We start from the raw sequence: 19,544 nt of genomic DNA, 5'->3' as shown, positions 1-19,544 counted from the left end.
AATAGAAAAGCAAAAAAAAAAAACAAAAGACAAACATTTTCAGTTCAATGTTCATCTTAGACTTTTTTCACCTCTGGAAAGAAAATATTAACACCATCTGTTCCAATTTTTTATTTATTTAAAATTATGTTATTTCACTTTTTTACCTCAGTAAGTTTCTAGAATCATTTTGTCTTCCTTTATTTCTTTAGTACAGGCAAACTAGTCTGATCCAAGGCTTTCATCTTTGATGATATATTCCTGTTGATAGTGATGTTTAATTGGGCTTGTAGGCAGCACTGAGAAAGCTAATTAAGAAACTTCATAGGCTCTAGAGATGAAATTTATCTCATTTACATAGGATTTTAGAGAGCAATCTGTTGTAGAGATCAGCCTGTTTAAAAATCCTCAGTTTGGTCTGACAATCTATACCCCACCAGTAACAAATCTATCACAATTTTTAGGATGTATAGAATGTTTTACATTTATTTCATTGTTTTATTTATCAGCACATCATTGAGCAATGAGCTACTTAAACCAGAGCCCTGGTGATGGCTTGGAAGACTGTGCCAGCATTAATAATTGCATGTAATAACATCACACTGCCATGGAAATATAACTGTTACTTATTGAGAGGCTGTCATGTGTTCGTGGCAATTTAGGATGATCTTAGTGGTCACTGGACCACTGCATTGCTATTAATATTATTTGCAGATTTTTAAAAATGGAAGCTATAAGAATATTAATAGTTTATCCAAGTTAGTATGAAATCAAACATACCACTCCGTTCTTCAGATATATGGGCATAAAGTAATTCAATCCCTATCTTTAATCGATAGCAATAAGGGAAAAGAAATTTGTGCATTTCCAGAATCAGCTCTTACTTCAGGTATGAAGTAAGTATGTTCACAAGCATGTTCTTAGGTTCTTTATTTCAAACAGCTTCTCTCTCCCAAAGAAGATGCTGGTTAATCAAATCAAACTGTATCAAAAAAGCAAGGCAAAACTTTCAGTCTGTCAGTTAAAAGTGGTAATTTTCTATGTCAATTTTCTCCTGTTATCCACTGAGAAAAAAATTAAGATTTTTTTTTAACCTTTGTTACAGTCACGCCTGCATGACTTCAGAGGGTAAGTTGTGTGTACATACGTGTATATGTACACACAGAAACAATTATAGACATGTCTGTACACACAGATTAATATACTTCAGGTACTTATCTCTGGCCACTGAGAGTGTCTACAAGCATTATCATTCCAGTAGCAACTGGACTATCCAGCACCCAGATCTTGCTTTTTAAATACCATCCTCCAACTAAAAAGGAAACAGGATTTCCTAAGAGAAATGGCGGATTCTCGTGTCAAGGCAGGGCAAGGCACTACAATTTATGTTACTCTGGAGATATAGAGGAGTCAAACAAAAATAAAACCCATAATGCAATATCTTTACTCCCTTAGGATTGATTCTTTCTTTATTAATACATTTTATGTGTGTTTCATATATTTTATATGTTCACTTCAGTTCAGTTGCTCAGTCGTGTCCAACTCTGCGACCCCATGAATCGCAGCACGCCAGGCCTCCCTGTCCATCACCAACTCCCGGAGTTCACTCAGACTTATGTCCATCGAGTCAGTGATGCCATCCAGCCATCTCATCCTCGGTCGTCCCCTTCTCCTCCTGCCCCCAACCCCTCCCAGCATCACAGTCTTTTCCAATGAGTCAACTCTTTGCACGAGGTGGCCAAAGCACTGGAGTTTCAGCTTTAGCATCATTCCTTCCAAAGAAATCCCAGGGCTGATCTCCTTGCAGTCCAAAGGACTCTCAAGAGTCTTCTCCAACACCACAGTTCAAAAGCATCAATTCTTCGGCGCTCAGCCTTCTTCACAGTCCAACTCTCACATCCATACATGACCACTGGAAAAACCATAGCCTTGACTGGACGGACCTTAGTCGGCAAAGTAATGTCTCTGCTTTTGAATATGCTATCTAGGTTGGTCATAACTTTTCTTCCAAGGAGTAAGCGTCTTTTAATTTCATGGTTGCAATCACCATCTGCAGTGATTTTGGAGCCCATAAAATAAAGTCTGACACTGTTTCCACTGTTTCCCCATCTATTTCCCATGAAGTGATGGGACCGAATGCCATGATCTTCGTTTTCTGAATGTTGAGCTTTAAGCCAACTTTTTCACTCTCTGCTTTCACTTTCATCAAGAGGCTTTTTAGTTCTTCTTTGCTTTCTGCCATAAGAGTGGTGTCATCTGCATATCTGAGGTTATTGATACTTCTCCTGGCAATCTTGATTCCAGCTTGTGTTTCTTCCAGTCCAGCCTTTCTCATGATGTGCTCTGCATATAAGTTAAATAAGCAGGGTGACAATATACAGCCTTGACGTACTCCTTTTCTTATTTGGAACCAGTCTGTTGTTCCATGTCCAGTTCTAACTGTTGTTTCCTGACCTGCATACAGATTTCTCAAGAGGCAAGAGTATTATATAATACTTATATGTATAAGTATTTTTACACAGTAATGATATAATTTTTTATATACTTTTTAATTTTTTTAATGACTGAATAGTTTTACAATGTATGAATATAGATCTTGTTGGATTGTTAATGGCAAACAATGCTAGATGAACAATTTTATAAACAAATTTTGATGTACATTCTTAATTACTATAAGAACCCTCTTTTGCAAAACATTGTTCAACTCTTTAAGAGTCCCTGTCTTAACTCTTTGCCCTTAACTTACATTCAGTTTGTTAAACTCTAACTAGAAGAAATACCTTGTTTTGGCATTTGGTTAGGGTTTTGGTTCAAAACTTTCATTAGGAGTTAAACAGTTACCAGTCCATACGTGGAAAAAAAAAATCCATCTCTTTTATATCCATATGTCAACATTCTTATTGGAGTTTAAAGGATCTGAGATATCATACAGGTAGATTCTCAGTTTATAGATTAGGAAATTGAGGTCTAGAATGGTTAAGTGATCAAATACAGAGTTCTCAATTTTAAGGCTAGAATTCTTAATTCCAAGTTCAGAGTTCTTTCCATATCCAAAGAGGCTCCCCAGGGATAGGTATAAGGCTCTCCCCCGAGCTTCTTTAGATGACTTCATCCACACTCAGATAATGCGTGTCTAGTTACCACCCCCACATCAATTGCCATCCATGTAGCTTATAGGTTGTTTTTTTTTAATAAGATAAAAAGAATCAAGTCCCCTAACGGGAGCAGAAGAATTATTATCAAATGGCTCAAAAGTAGCTAGCTGCTTTCAAAAGGGAGATTGATCATTTTCTAAATTATAAATTCTTTATTTTCTGTGTTTATAATCTCAGACTATCAACCTTACCCAGGTGGAAGAGTGGTAATCAAATTAAAAGCAACATTCAAAGATTTAAGGAGCTTAAGTTGTTGAATTGTAGAAGGGATTTCTTTGATAGGATTATTTCTCAGATTCAGTATTTGCAAATTTTTAAGACAATATATCTAAGGAATAGAAAAGAGAAATAAACATGAGTAGAACAATAAACCCTTTGAACCAAAGCAGAAAAATCAGTAGCTGACACTCATTTTTCTCAATATATCACATATCTCAATAAGTACCTTTGCTAAGCCTTCAAAATAACTAACCCTCATTCATATCTATGATCTGGTGAGATAGTGCAGCTACTATATTTATATATCCTTGACTCAAGGATGTTCCTTTTCTAAATGGGGAGATCATCCTGTTTAATCAATCTCCTGGTTTCGTAAGAAGCAACTATGCAAAGAATGAGGAATGTAAGAGATACCTGTGTGATGTATCTTCTCCTATACTTTTACTCTTAACCTCTTTGTCTCTTTCTCTCTTAAGGGTATCTACTTTAGACAGAATATCACCGGGGCTTGTCTTTTTAAGTCCAGTCTGACACACTGTAGTTTTTGATTGGGGTGTTTGAATGTATTCACATTTAATACTACTATTGACATGGCTGGGTTTACATCATAGTTTAACTTGCAGTGTTCCATATGTCTTGTCATTTTTGTTCGTCATCTACTGTCTTTGTCTGCATCAACTGAGTATTTTAGAGTATAGCATTTTAATTACTTTAATGATTTTTTTCCCCACTATATTCTCCCCAGTTATTAGTGATTGCTCTAAGCCTGGTAATATACTCCTTGACTTATCAGAATCTACTTCAGATTTACACTAATTCCAGTGAGATATGGAAATGTTACTGAATAGCTCTATGCCCTCTTCCTTTTTTGTACTATAATTGTTATACATACTACATTCATACATGTTACAGACCTAACAATACATTATTTAATTACCACTGTATGTGATTTTGTGGCTAAGAGAAGAAAGGAGACCAAGTAAATAGTTGTATGGTTTGTTACATTTACCATTTTTGCTTTTACTTTTTTCTATCCTAAACTATTTCAGTAGGCTCTGTCCTCTGCCAGCATCTACCACCTTGAATTTTTCATGAAACTTGTAATGAATCCAGTCACCACATTTACGCCAGCCTCTGGTCTTCTATTCACTTATTTCACACTAAGATAATAACTTGGCATCATTTGCCTGGCCCTAGTAAAGCACCTCCAAGTCTGGATATTGCCATTTTCATTGGAATATTTTATCTATAGCTATACAACACGGATCTGCCTTTTAATGGCAAGTTCTACTTATTTCTATCACTTTAAAAATGAGCACTTTATATTTTACAACAGAAAATCTCCCGTACAGTTATACATTTTAGTGGTTAAAGTATTCTTTGACAGATCCATATGTCTCACATATAACTTGTTTAGAAGAAAGGTTAAAATTAACATGAAGAACTAAGATCCCTATACTCCTCAGGAATTCTTGTCATTTTTGTCTTAGTCAAATTAAGCAAACTAGTGTGACATACTCAAAAAGAAAAAGTAACTCTTCTAGTAAAAATAATAACACAGTTGTTGTTGAGTCGCTAGTTCAGTTCAGTTCAGTTCAGTCACTCAGTTGTGTCCGACTCTTTGCGACCCCATGAATCGCAGCACGCCAGGCCTCCCTGTCCATCACCAACTCCTGGAGTTCACTCAGACTCACGTCCATCGAGGCAGTGATGCCATCCAGCCATCTCATCTTCTGTCGTCCCCTTATCCTCCTGCCCCCAATCCCTCCCAGCATCAAAGTCTTTTCTAATGAGTCAACTCTTCACGTGAGGTGGCCAAAGTACTAGAGTTTCGGCTTTAGCATCATTCCTTCCAAAGAAATCCCAGGGCTGATCTCCTTCAGAATGGACTGGTTGGATCTCCTTGCCATCCAAGGGACTCTTAAGAGTCTTCTCCAACACCACAGTTCAAAAGCATCAATTCTTTGGCGCTCAGCCTTCTTCACAGTCCGAATCTCACATCCATATATGACCACTGGAAAAACTATAGCCTTGACTAGAAGGACCTTTGTTGGCAAAGTTTCAACATGCTATCTAGGTTGGTCATAACTTTTCTTCCAAGGAGTAAGCGTCTTTTAATTGCATGGCTGCAGTCACCATCTGCAGTGATTTTGGAGCCCAAAAAATAAAGTCTGACACTGTTTCCACTGTTTCCCCATCTATTTCCCATGAAGTGATGGGACCGGATGCCATGATCTTCGTTTTCTGAATGTTGAGCTTTAGGCCAACTTTTTCACTCTCCACTTTCACTTTCATCAAGAGGCTTTTTAGTTCCTCTTCATTTTCTGCCATAAGGGTGGTGTCATCTGCATATCTGAGGTGATTGATATTTCTCCCGCAATCTTGATTCCAGCTTGTGCTTCTTCCAGTCCAGTCTTTCTCATGATGTGCTCTGCATATAAGTTAAATAAGCAGGGTTGAGTTGCTAAGTCATGTCCAACTCTTTGTGACTCCATGGACTACAGCAAGCCAGGTTTCTCCATCCTTCACTGTCTCCCAGACTTTGCTCAAACTCATGTCCATTGAGTCGGTGATGCTACCTAACCATCTAATCCATGGGACATAGTGAAGAGTTCTGATAAAATGTGGTCTCCTGGAGGAAGGAATGGCAAACCACTCCAGTATTCTTGCCATGAGAACCCCACGAACAGGATGAAAAGGCAAAACACAACATTATAGAGAAATTATGAAAATGTATGTTTTCAATACTGCATATTTGAAACAGAAAGCAAGTCAGTTTGCTGGAAATCAATTTGCTTTAAAAGTTAATATTCTAGAAATCAATTCATGAAACAGTAAAATACCCTATGACCAATTAAACAATGACTAAGCCATCACTTCATGGGAAATAGATGGGGAAACAGTGGAAACAGTGTCAGACTTTATTTGTTTGGGTTCCAAAATCACTGCAGATGGTGATTGCAGCCATGAAATTAAAAGATGCTTACTCCTTGGAAGGAAAGTTATGACCAACCTAGATAGCATATTAAAAAGCAGAAATGTTACTTTGCCAACAAAGTTCCATCTAGTCAAGGCTATGGTTTTTCCAGTGGTCATGTATGGATGTGAGAGTTGGACTGTGAAGAAAGCTGAGCGCCGAAGAATTGATGCTTTTGAACTGTGGTGTTGGAAAAGACTCTTGAGAGTCCCTTGGATGGCAAGGAGATCCAACCAGTCCATTCTAAAGGAGATCGGTCCTGGGTGTTCACTGGAAGGACTCATGCTGAAGCTGAAACTCCAATACTTTGGCCACCTCATGCGAAGAGTTGACTCACTGGGAAAAGACTCTGATGCTGGGAGGGTTTGGGGGCAGGAGGAGAAGGAGACGACAGAGGATGAGATGGCTGGATGGCATCACTGACTCGATAGACGTGAGTCTGAGTAAACTCCGGGAGTTGGTGATGGACAGGGAGGCCTGGGGTGCTGTGATTCATGGGGTCGCAAAGAATCGGACACGACTGAGCGACTGAACTGAACTGAACTGGACTGAAAGACACAGAAAACATAATCTGTCCTGAGCTTCCCTGGTGGCTCAGATGGTGAAGAATCTGCCTGCAAGTGCAGGAGACCTGAGTTTGATCCCTGGATCAGGAAGACCCCCTGGAGAAAGTAATGGCTATAATTGTCCTCATTAGTCATAATAGCATATTTATATAAAATGACATTGAATTACCTCTTCCCATATCTGATTATCCTTGGTATGTTTACTGAGCAGATTATCCTAATTCAGCCTATGATAATTAATACTTGTTACAACATCATATTACCTGGTCACTAAAGATCGTCTTTAAAGCTTCCAATTAACATAGATAAGGTATATCTTAGATTTTATTCAGAATCAGGAAAAAAAATAATTTGACATGCATTGTTTAATTATGAGAACATATTTGAGAACCAGACTATAACACAGTCTTTGAGGATTTTGTCATTAGGACTTCCTAAGAAAAATGTACTATACTTTTGGTACTTTTGAAAGTAAGCCTTTTTGGGTGCAATCCAAAATACATTTACTTTACAGTAACTCCCAGGTGCCATAAGTGTCTATTTTAAACTAATAATTATTATAAATAGTAAGAAATTATGATAATTGATACAATAATAAAATGGACTTACTTCTGTGGGGAAGTCACAGATGTTATTATATGATAAATTAAGATATACCAACTGGAAAGCCAAAGGTGTTAGATCTGGACAATTTAGGAGAAAAAAGCCCTAGAAGAAAGTGACAAGAGAAAAAGTTAATTATTTACCATGCACAAAATATTTTATACGAGAGTTTAAAAAGATGAGCATTTTAACCTTTCATGATAATAATTTCTTAAATATGCAAATAAACAAAATAGAAAAACTACCAAGTACTTATGCATGTAATAAATACAGTGTTATATGTGTGACAGGCATTATTTCAACTAATAGCAAGCAAACACTTGTTGACTGTCCACTACATGCTGAAATAAATATATTTTATATTTAATTCTCTTTACCCCCTATTTTTCATGTCTCTACTTCTATTTCTCTGTTATCTTTTTATTAATCTATCTAAGATTTTTTTAACTGCCTAAATATGCTAATTTCTGACTTAGGAAAATGTATGCCTTAATTTGGACTAAAATTTTTCCATTTTATCACAGTTGTTGTATTTATTGGGAAAATATTGTTCGTATTATTTTGTTATTTTCTATTTTAATGTCTGAGAAAGTGTGATGATTTCTCCTTTTTAAGTTTTGAATTTGGTGTTTAGAGTTCCTTTTTTTCTTAATCATATCATGGATTTATCAATTTTATTAATTAATTAACAAAGGGTATTATTGATCCATAGTTTTCTTGTGGTGTCTTCAACTTCCTACGATATCTGGGTTATACTGATAGCATAAAATGTGTTCTGGATTGTGATATTTTTACTTAGTAAAAAATATATTTGGTCATCTGAGAGACCGAAATACATTTCTTATATACAGTTGCACTTCATCCATGGTTCCTGGCTACTGGCTCCCGGAACCCTTGGAATTTCCTAGGCAGTAAGAGCAATGGGAGCATTTTTTGCCACAGTAGTTATTTCCTTATCTTCAGTTCCTGAAGTTGTTTCAGAGCCATGAAGGCAAAATGAGTGTCTTGTTATTCATAACAACCCCCTTTATAGCACAACTGTCTTTATGTAAATGCAGTAACTTTTGAAAAGCTCCTAAGGATGGAGACTGGTTATCAGTGGAACCCACCATGTGATTAGAAGGTTAGAACTTTCAATCTCCTCACCTCTGAAGAGGGGGACAATTAAAGACTAAGCTCAATCGCCAATGGTCAAAAATTTAGTCAATGATACCCATGAATGAAGCCTCCATAAAACCAGAAGAACAGAGTGTGGAACGTTCCAGGCTGGTGAACGCATGGAGATTTGGGGAGAGCAGCACCTGGAGAAGGTGTGGAACCTCTGAACCCTTTCTTCATATCTTCCCCTATGTATCTCTTCATCTGGCTGTTGATTCATATCCTTTAATATCCTTTGTAATAAGCCAGTAATCAAGTAAGTAAGTCGCTTTTCTGAGTTCTGTGAGCCACTCTAGGAAATGAATGGAAGCCAAGAAGCGGGTTGTGAGAATTTCTGATTTATGGCCTGTCAGTCAGAAGTATGGGGCTTCCCAGTGGCACCAGCAGTAAAGAATCCTCCTGCCAGTGCAGGAGACGTAAAAGCCGCAGGTTCAATCCCTGGGGTGGGAAGATCCCCTTGAGGAGGAAATGGCAACTCACTCCCGGATTATTGCCTGGAAAATCCCACGGACAGGGGAGTCTGGTAGGCTACAGTTCATGGGGTCGCATAAAGTCCAACATGACTGAAGCGATTTAGCATGGATGTGGTCAGAAGTATAGGTAACAACTTATGATTGGCATCCTGAGTTGGAGGGGGTCCTTGGAACCTCCAATCTGTAGCTGGTTGGTCAGAATCGCAGGTCAACATCCTGGGCTTGTGATTGGTGTCCGAAGTGGAGGGCAGTCTGGCGGGACTGAGCACCTTCCCTGTGGAACCCAATGTTATCTCTGGATAGATACTGTCAGAACTGAGTAGAACTGTAGAACACCCAGCTGGTGTCCAAGAATTGTTTTGTGACGTGGAATTCCTCTATTCAGCAGTGGAATTGGGTTGTGTTCCTACCTCTTTTATTTTCTGGAAGTTTTAGAGAAGGATAGATGTTTATTTTCCTTTAAACAATCAAAAAAATTCACCCATGAAGCCATTCGGTCCTGCATTCTTTGTTTGGAAGTTTTGATTATTTATTGAATCTATTCACTTTTTAGGTGTCTGCTCAAATTTCTAGTTCTTGTTGAGTCAGTTTTGTTAATTTGTGATTTTCTAGAAAATGTTTCATTTCATCCAGGATATTTAGTTTGCAGGCATATAATTGTTCCTACTGTTCTCTTATAATACCATTTACTTCTGTGTTTACTTATAATCCCATTTACTGAAGCCAGTAGTAACTTTTCCATTTTCATTCCTGATTTTATTTATTCGTACCTTCTGTCTTTCTTTTTTAGTCTAGCTAAAGGTCAACTTTGTTGATGTTTTCAAAGGACTAACTTTTGGTTTCTTTGATTCTCTTGCTTTCCTATTCTGTTTCATGTATCGCCATTCTAATCTCTGTTGTTCCCTTCTTTCTGCTAATTTTGGATTTAGTTTGCTCTCTTAATCGAGTTCCTTAAAGTACAAAGTTAGGTTGTTGATTCGAGATCTTTCTTTTCCACATATCTATTCCCCACACATAGCAGTGTATCTCCCAATATCAACATTTCACACACCAGTATGTTTTGTTATAATCAATGGGCTAACGTTGCTATTGTTCAGTAGCTAAATCATGTGCAGCTCTTTGCAACCCTACAGACTGCAGCATGCCACGCTTCCCTTTCCTTCACTATCTCCGGGATTTTGCTCAAACCCATGTCCATTGAGTCGGTGATGCCATCCAACCATCTCATCCTCTTTTGTCCTCTTCTCCTGTTCTCAATCGTTCCCAGCATCAGGGTCTTTTCCAGTGAGTCAGCTCTTTGCCTCAGGTGGCCAAAGTATTAGAGCTTCAGCTTCAGCATCAGTCCTTCCAGTGAATATTCAGGGTTGATTTCTTTTATGGCTGACTAGTTTGATCTTTTTGCAGTCCAATGGACTCTCAAGAGTCTTCTCCAGCATCACAGTTTGAAAGCATCAATTCTTCAGCTCTCAGCTTTCTTTACGGTCCACCTCTCAAATCCATATATGACTATACAGATCTTTGGCAGTAAAGTGATATCTCTTCTTTTAATACACTATATGGGCTAGTCACAGCTTGTTTGTCAAGGGCAAGCATCTTTTAATTTTGTAGCTGCAGTCACAGTCTACAGTGATTTTGGAGCCCAAGAAAATGAATTTGTCACTGTTTCCACTTCTTCCCCTTCTATTTGCCATGAAGTGATGGGACCAGATGCCACGGTCTTTGTTTTCTGAACGTTAAGTTTTAAGCCAGTTTTTTCACTCCTTGTTCACCCTCATCAAGAGGCTCTTTATTTCCTCTTTGCCCTCGGCTATTAGGGTGGTATCATCTGCAGATTGTTGATATTTCTCTTGGTAATCTTGATTCTAGCTTGTGATTCATCCAGCCCAGCATTTTGCATGATGTACTCTGCATAGAAATTAAATAAGCAGGGTGACAATATACAGGGAGCCTTGACGTACTCCTTTCCCAATTTTGAACTAGTCCTTTGTTCCATGTCTGGTTCTAACTGTTGCTTCTTGTGCTGCATACAGGTTTCTCAGGAGGCAGGTTTGGTGGTCTGGTATTCCCATCTCTTGAAGAATTTTCCACAGTTTGTTGTGATCCACACAGTCAAAGGCTTTAGCGTAGTCAATGAAGTAGAAGTTTTTTCCTGGAATTCCCTTGCTTTTTCTATGATCCAACAGTTTGATCTCTGGTTCCTGAACTTTTTCTAAATCCAGCTTGAACATCTGGAAGTTCTCGCTTTACATACTGTTGAAGCCTAGCTTGAAGAATTTTGAACATTACTAACATTAGCACTAGTCTAGTCAAGGCTATGATTTTTCCAGTGGTCATGTATGGATGTGAGAGTTGGACTATGAAGAAGGCTGAGCGCCGAAGAATTGATGCTTTTGAACTGTGGTGTTGGAAAAGACTCTTGAGAGTCCCTTGGACTGCAAGGAGATCCAACCAGTCCATTCTAAAAGAGATCAGCCCTGGGTGTTCACTGGAAGGAGTGATGCTAAAGCTGAAACTCCAATACTTTGGCCACTGATGTGAAGAGTTGACTCCTTGGAAAAGAACCTGGATGCTGGGAGGGATTGAGGGCAGGAGGAGAAGGGGACGACAGAGGATGAGATGGCTGGATGGCATCACTGACTCGATGGACATGAGTCTGAGTGAACTCCGGTGTTGGTGATGGACAGGGAGGCCTGGCGTGCTGCGATTCATGGGGTCTCAGAGTCGGACACGACTGAGCGACTGAACTGAACTGAACATGAGCATATCATTATCAACCTAAATCCAAAATTTATGTCAGAGTTCAAAGTTTGTGTCATATATCCTATGGGTCTTGACAGATGTATAATGAAATGTGTTCATTATGATAATATTAAATCATACAGGATAATTTCACTTCCCTAAAAAACCTCTTTGCTCCTGCTGTTCATGCTTCCCTCCCTTCCCCCAAAACCATTATAAGCACTGATAGCGTTACTGTCACCATGGTTTTACCTTTCTAGAATTTTGTTGTTGCTATTCCTCGTTCACTCCATTACTACCTCCTTGGCATCCAATTAATTTTTTGTAATCTGTCATGTTGATTCCTTTCTCATTCTCTTTTGTGTATATTTTATAGACAGCGCCTTAGGAATGGTTACCATGAAAATTAAATTGGCATCCTAAGTTTAAAACATCTAGCTTGGATTGATACCAAGTTAACTTCAAGAGAACACAAAACTGTTCTTACTATGCAGCTCCGTCACCCCAACCGCTTCATGTTGTTCCTTCAATACCATGGAGAGTAACCTAAGTTAGGAAACCTAAAGAAAAAATATCTGACAATACAACAGGAAATTGCCATTAAAAGTACCAAGCATACCTTCAGATTAAGTGCATTTCTTCCATGAACTTGACAGTTTATTATGGCCAGGTTGGTCATGGCTAGTATTGTTTCATAGTGTGTTGCCACAATAGTCTTGAAACCTTCACCTTGTACGACAGGTACCACTGTAGGATCTGTTTTTTTAGATTTAATGCTACCTAAATAAAACAAAACAAACGTGAAACATAAATGTGTCATCACTTAGAGTGAAACCTAAAAGGTATTTGTACTGTAACAATTATTGCTGTCGTTGGTTAGTCACTGAATCATGTCAGACTTGTTTGCGACTGCCAGGCTCCTCTGTCCATGGGATTTCCCAGGCGAAAATACTGGAGTGGGTTGCCATTTCCTTCTCCAGAGGATCTTCCTAACCCAGGGATTGCAGGCATCTCCTGAGTCCCTCGCATTGCAGGTAGATTCTTTATCAACGAGCCACCAGGGAAGTTTCTATGATAGCAGTGAAAAGTGAAGATGTTAGTCACTCAGTTGTGTGTGACTTTTAGGAACCCCATGGACTGTAGCCTGCCAGGTTCTTCAGTCCACGGAGTTCTCCAGGCAAGCATACTGGAAGAAGGAGCCATTCCCTTTTCCAGGGGCTCTTCTTGACCCAGGGATCAAACCTGGGTCTCCTGCATTGCAGGTAGATTCTTTACTATCTGAGCCACCAGAAAAGCCTGGTAAGTCAACAGAAGTAGGTTACCTAGATACATCCTTTGGAAGAGATTCCTTTAAATCTTCAAACCTCATGTTCAAGATTCCCTACAACCTTCATCCACCCAACCTCAGTTGGTTCTACTGACCAAACTTTTTAATATCAGATAGCACAGTTGTCTTTCAAAAAAAAACCATAAGCTAATAGATTTCTACCTCAATAATTTAGATTCCATCAGACTTTTATACTATATATAAACATATCTGATTTTACAATGAATTAGACAAACAACTTGCTTCATAAAATGAAGACAGGGCATCATATAAACATATCTCAGATAGAGATCACATCCCAAGGCGCAACCTTGCTTTTTCCTTAATATCACCTTGACACATGATTCCAATACCCTATGTAACTCGGTTTGAAGACCTCACACAGGGAAAGGAAAATAAAAACCTAAAACTCAGAAGTAGCCAAACAGCAACCACCTGCATTTACTTTATCATGATCCTTGTGAGTTTCACCTTTCCTCAAGAATGGTCTACTCAAGGGATTTCCCTGGCGGTCCAGTGTTTAAGACTCTGAACTTCAAATTCAGGGGGTGAGGGAGTGCTGGTTCAGTCCCTGGCTGGGAAACTAAGATCCCACATGCAGCTTGGCCAAAAATAAACAGAACTATCTTTAAAAAAAAAAAAAAAAGGCCTATTTAAGCAGACACCCAGGAGTGGCAGGAAGATATTTTGAAATATATTTTACATTCCCAGCCATTTTTGCTGTATTACTTGCACCAACAAATTTTATCATCTCAGTAGCTCTTATATTATGCTTCAGTAAAAAGAAATGGGGCATGCTAGACCAGAGAAAACAATGTTCAGTTGTTAATTTCTAAAATAGACCCACTTCAGGTCAACAGATGTGAAAGTTAGCCACAGAATGAAGATGTATGATGTGATACAGAGATTCCTTGTCTTGTGGGAGGGAAGAGAGCAACAGGAATGGAGAATGAGTGAAGACATAAGTCTGCGGCCTGCTTTCTGTCCAACCACACTCATGGCTAAGCTCACACAGTTGGTTTCTGATTGAAAGCTAGGGAGATGGAGGTGGCAGAGGTGGTTAGAAATTCCCTGACAGATCTCTGAAGGATCTGAGGATGCTAAAACTCACCTGGAACTTTTAAAGAGGGAAACATCAGAGAGGAATAAACTCTGTAAGTTAGAGATGCTAACCTGATTTGTTCAGGCCTATGACATGGAGGGGCTTCTCAGTGGTTCAGTGGTAAAGAATTCGCCTGCAATGCAGGAGATGCAGGAGCTGAGGGTTCAATGCCTGGGTCAGAAAGATCCCCTGGAGAAGGGAATAGCAACCCACTCCAGTATTCTTGCCTGCAGAATCCCGTAGACAAGAGCCTGGTGGGCTACAGTGCATGAGGTTGCAAAGAGTCGGACACGACTTAGCAACTAAGCACACACACGCATGTGACATGGAGGACACCCAGAAGGTGATTTATGTCACAGATAGGGACAGGAGCGGCTAGAAGGCTAGCGTGCGCAGAGAGCCCTGTGGTTGCTACAGTTAATGATATTATACACATATATTTGAAAGTGTATCTGAAAGTTGCTGAGAGAGTAAAGTTTAAAATTTTCATCACAAGAAAAAATTGTGAAGGGATGGATATTAACTAAATTTATTGTGGTAATCATTTTACCATATATTCATGTATCAAATCAGTGTGCTGTTCACTTTAAATGTATACAGAGTTACATGTGAATTATATCTCAATGCAACTGAGGAAAAAAGAAAGTTTTATGGTTGGAGTGTTCTTCTGTGTAAAGTGTGAGATTGAAAAGTGTTAGTCACTCAGTCGTGTCCAACTCTTTGAGATCTCAAGGAGTATAGCTCGCCAGGCTCCACTGTCCATGGGATTTCCCAGGCAAAAATACTAGAGTGGGTAGCCATTCCCTTCTCCAGGGGATCTTCCCAACCCAGGGATTGAACCTGGGTCTCCTACATTACAGGCAGGTTCTCTACTATCTGAGCCACCATCTCCTACTAAACACATCCATTGAATCACTAAATTGTTATATTATGCTTCCTGTTCTAAAATTTTATGTGATTATTTTTTAAAAAAAAATTTCAGTTCTCTGATAAAATTCTCCAACTATTTTTTTTCAACATAGTAATCACAATTATTTTAAAATCCTTGTTTGAAAATTCCAGTATCTGAATGTGCAATTCTCATCCTATTGCCTGTTTCTTTCTACTGAAAACCAGTAGAAAGGTTAAAACCTTTCTACTAGTAGTAGGATAAAACCACATTTTATCCTATTTTTAGGATGTTGAAAAAAAAATTGTGATTTTACAATTTAAAGCTGGACATGCTGGATAACAATTTTAAAGGGTCTGGATAATATTTTCTGTCTCTAGGTTTTCTTTGACTGGACAGGAATTATCACTGTGATTTATCAAGGATTGGTTTTGAGTTTTGTAGGGGATAACCTATTTTAGTTTTGTCCTTTCTCCTCAAACACCATTCTTATTCCCAAGGCATGGGTCCTCTGGGTCTTCAACTGAAAGCTTACCAAAGCCCTTCCACTTCAACAGAGCTTGAAAACTTTAAGAATTGTCTCCTGTGCAACTGGTAAAATTCATGCTCACTTAGTTAGCGTCTCAGCCGATGTTTCCTGCTGTGTTCCTTAGTGCGTCGTCCAGCGCGCACCCAGTTTAGAAACCCCCAACACCCTTAACACCCGTGGGTCTGTTTCTTCTGCTTATTCTTTCTGCTAGCTCCCATTCATTTTGTCTTTCTTTGTGTACCTGAAAACTGTGAACTGTTAACTACACATTATTTGTGAAATTGTTTATAGAAATAATGTGAGGTGTAGGATGAAGTAATCTTTCTTTAAACGTGAGTTTTCATTTGTTTCTGCCCGGTAACTAAGGTCAAAACACTTAAAACAGTGCTGGCACATGGCAAGAAGCTATCATGATGCCATATCAGTCTTTCCCACCCAGATTAAGAATACTCTAGCTTTTATGATCCCAACATCAATACAAAGTTGGGTTTATAGTCAGCACTTTAAAAATAGTAGCTGGGGATTTCTGTAGTGGTCCAGTAGTAAAGACTGTGTTTCAAATACAGAGGGCCCGGATTCGATCCCTGGTCAGGGGACTAGACTCCACATGCTGTAACTAAAGATCCTGCATGCTGCCCCCAAGACCCGGTGCAGCCAAATAAATTAAAAAAAAAAAAAGTTGCTGAGTAAATAGTTTAAGGAAATGATAATGAGGTGTGACATATGTGTGAATCACACACATATACACAAATGCACAAAATCACAAATACTTCCATGGTGAGAGAATCATACATATAATTTTTTAAAGAACAATATAGACCTATTTACCTTCATGTAGGCTCAGCATGCTTTGCGTTGGGACAGTTTCTATATGTTCATGTTCTGTTACACGGCTTTCTAGAAAAAAAATTAAAATAGGCCCATGGTTAGATGTGCATGAAATTTCATGTTGAGGATGGGTTATCCGTGGAAAAAAAAAATGCACCCAGGAAGGCATCCATCTGCACTGGCATTCTGCTTCTAGAGTTCATCAAAACCACCTTATGGAGGCCCATTTTCATTCCTACTGCTCCTTTTTATGAGCTTCTCTGATCCTTTGAAAGGCTTTATCTGGTTCCCATCACCACCGTCGGGGGTGGAGTTTCCAGTCTGTCCTTGGCAGACATGCAAGGTGAGGATTTCTGTCACTGCATTCTGCCCCATCTATTAAGCATACAGGCGAAAAGGAATCCCACCATTCTATCCTGCAAACCCAAGGAGGAACCACCATGTGCTGCCTTTGCGCTACTTGACCCCATTATTACAGACCATCTCCAGACTGGATTTACCTATCACAGACTGTCTTAGAGGCTTCCTCGGTAAAACTGGTGACGGTATGAGCGTGGGACCTGGGAAATCAGTAATAGTGAGTGTCACCGTTCGGCTGTGTACACGGCCAGACCACTGACTCGCGGCTTTCACAGGCGTGGTCCTCGGTACAGGGATCGGCACTGTTGAGCTTAAACGCAACAGGGGCTGCTTAAAAGTATAGATGTTGCCCTCTTGTAAAAAGTGCTCAGAGTGAACCTCTTTGAGCTTGGGACTAGGCACTGAAGGAGTGGCACTTGGAACTCTGGAGAACTCCGAAGAGAGAATCAGAATGTCTTTTAAAATGCTGGTGTAAATGTTTTGTATTTTTAATGGCCCTTCTGATTTCTCTGCACCTTCCATTTTGCTTACTTCTTTCCCAAAAACCCGAGCCGAAGCTGAACGACACCTGGGGAAAAATATGGAACCAGTAGCAGTCTCTGGAATGTGCCAATAGACGTGCTTAGAAGACTTTTTAGTTGTTGAAACAGTCATCACTCTCCGTTGCACATGATGATCGAGGAAGAGGTTTTGAATACTGACAGGGGTTTGTGCTCGATCCCTTGGAACGACAGGAAAACTAGTTTTATCTCTTTCAAATGAAGCGGTTTTTTCTTGGATGAAGTGTACACGTGGTAGGCTAGTTTCACCAGTCCCAACTAAACCAGAAAAAAGAAAGCAGAATTAGATTATGTTTATCAAGGTGTCAGGAGAAAAACTATTAATGTATTAGCATTCATAGCTTTTTTCATCCACTCACCCTCCCTCACCTTCTTAAGATGTTTCGGTATATACTCACTCAATTATCAGGACTTCTGTTTAGCTAACAGGGATAAAGTTTGAGTGAACAACTGGAGAACTGAAAAGGCTAAACTGTGTTAGAGTATGGAGCTATTCTTGGAAGAATAGAATGGATGAAGAGCATGACATAAAGGGAGATTTTTGAACAGTTGCCACTAAAATCTCTGGCAATATAGAAAGTTAAAATGATTTGAAGTTGGGCTGTTTATTATTTATCATTCTCTCTTCCTCATTTGTAACTTCTTTGAGGAAGGATTTACATTTCTTTTCCAAGCCAGATGTCAGACCAAGGTGTCTTTTGAGCATGATAGCATCCTGATACTGGCTAAAGGTACCACAGGTTCATCCGGGTTACAACCAGAAGTATTCTTTTCTCTCTTAGGTCCAGAAAATGCAATGTGCCTGCATTCTTAGGGACTTCACTACATCGTATTATGCTTTCTCTTTCTGATGTGCTGGAATGTTAAACGACGTTTTTGTCTATTGTCTCAGTTGAGCACAATAAATGATGAGGACTTCAGTATTCTAATGAGATAATAGATTCATTAAGGCAAGATTTGGCCAAAGAGATGGCCAAAGCAAGTCCAACTCTGTTGTTCATACATGAGAGATGGCAAGAGGCTGATCTGTATTTGTAGAGGGGATTTTCTCTGAGTAGAGCTCTTGGAGTGTTTTGTGTTTTCCTGATCTTCCTCTCCTTATGGTGTGTGAAAGAAGGATTTATCCCCACTTCCAACCAAGTTAGGGTCTAAATCATCTATAGAGAACAGAAGTGTATGCCACAAGGAGAAAATAATATCTCACCACTCCCTACCATGGTTTCCCCACCCTCATACACCCACGGAGTAATAAAAATGATTCGGCCCTTCTAGTGCTGTATCCCAACTGCAGAAGACAAGAGAATCCTTAAATCTACTTGACCTCTACCCCCTGGCATTTGGTGGGGGGGAGGGGGAGCAGTGCAGAGACTCAGGACTGATGGTCACCTTCACTCTTAACTCCTTAACTCTTCCTCACCCATAGCCCCCACCTATGAAAATACCAGAAATTACGAGTGAGGCAAGAGAAGCAAAAGAACAAGGTATTTCTCTGGGCTTGTATAAAAATTAGCAGACCTAGTCTGAGTTGAGTGAAAGGCCAAGGCTTAACCGCATGCAAGATGAAAATATCGATTTAGATTGGACTTGTGGTTTAATAGGATTTCCCTGATGGCTCAGACAGTAAAGCGTCTGTCTACAATGCGGGAGACCCGGGTTCGATCCCTGGGTAAGGAAGATCTCCTGGAGAAGGAAATGGCAATCCACTCCAGTACTATTCCCTGGAAAATCCCATGGAGGAGGAAAATCCCACAAGAGGAGCCTGGGAGGCTACAGTCCATGGGGTCACAAAGAGGTGGACACGACTGAGCGACTTCACTTCACTGTGGTTTAATATCTAAAAATGAGACGAGGCTAATAGATGAAAGTGACTAGAAAAGCCTTGGGAGAGAGATGTCACATCTGATAAAGGGCTTGTATCCAAATAAAGAGCTCTTAAATTCAACAAATAAGAAAAGAAGCTAGGACTTCCCTAGTGGTCCACTGGCTAGGACTCTGGGCTCTCAAGATAGGGGGACCAGGTCTGATCGGTGATCAGGGAGCTACATCCTGCACTCTGCAACTTGCGGACAAATGAATAAAT

The 19,544-nt window shown here is 39.4% G+C and overlaps 1 protein-coding gene across 1 annotated transcript in view; it reads right to left on the bottom strand.

Annotated features, from left to right (window-relative positions):
* The window catches only part of LRRC63 (leucine rich repeat containing 63), a 29,599-nt gene that overhangs the window by 5,258 nt on the left and 4,797 nt on the right, over positions 1–19,544 (bottom strand). The window contains exons 2-6 of the mRNA XM_052650364.1: positions 17,045–17,722; positions 16,545–16,613; positions 12,489–12,649; positions 7,506–7,604; positions 3,326–3,462 (exon numbers count right to left, since the gene is read on the bottom strand). Of these exons, the coding sequence (XP_052506324.1) occupies positions 3,326–3,462; positions 7,506–7,604; positions 12,489–12,649; positions 16,545–16,613; positions 17,045–17,722 (1,144 nt within the window). The remainder of the gene's footprint in view (positions 1–3,325; positions 3,463–7,505; positions 7,605–12,488; positions 12,650–16,544; positions 16,614–17,044; positions 17,723–19,544) is intronic.

The sequence above is a fragment of the Budorcas taxicolor genome, chromosome 12 (assembly GCF_023091745.1).
Source record: "Budorcas taxicolor isolate Tak-1 chromosome 12, Takin1.1, whole genome shotgun sequence".
NCBI classification, from domain to species: Eukaryota; Metazoa; Chordata; class Mammalia; order Artiodactyla; family Bovidae; genus Budorcas; species Budorcas taxicolor.
The sequence above is the reverse complement of the archived record's forward strand: the minus strand, read 5'-3'. Positions and strand labels throughout refer to the sequence as shown.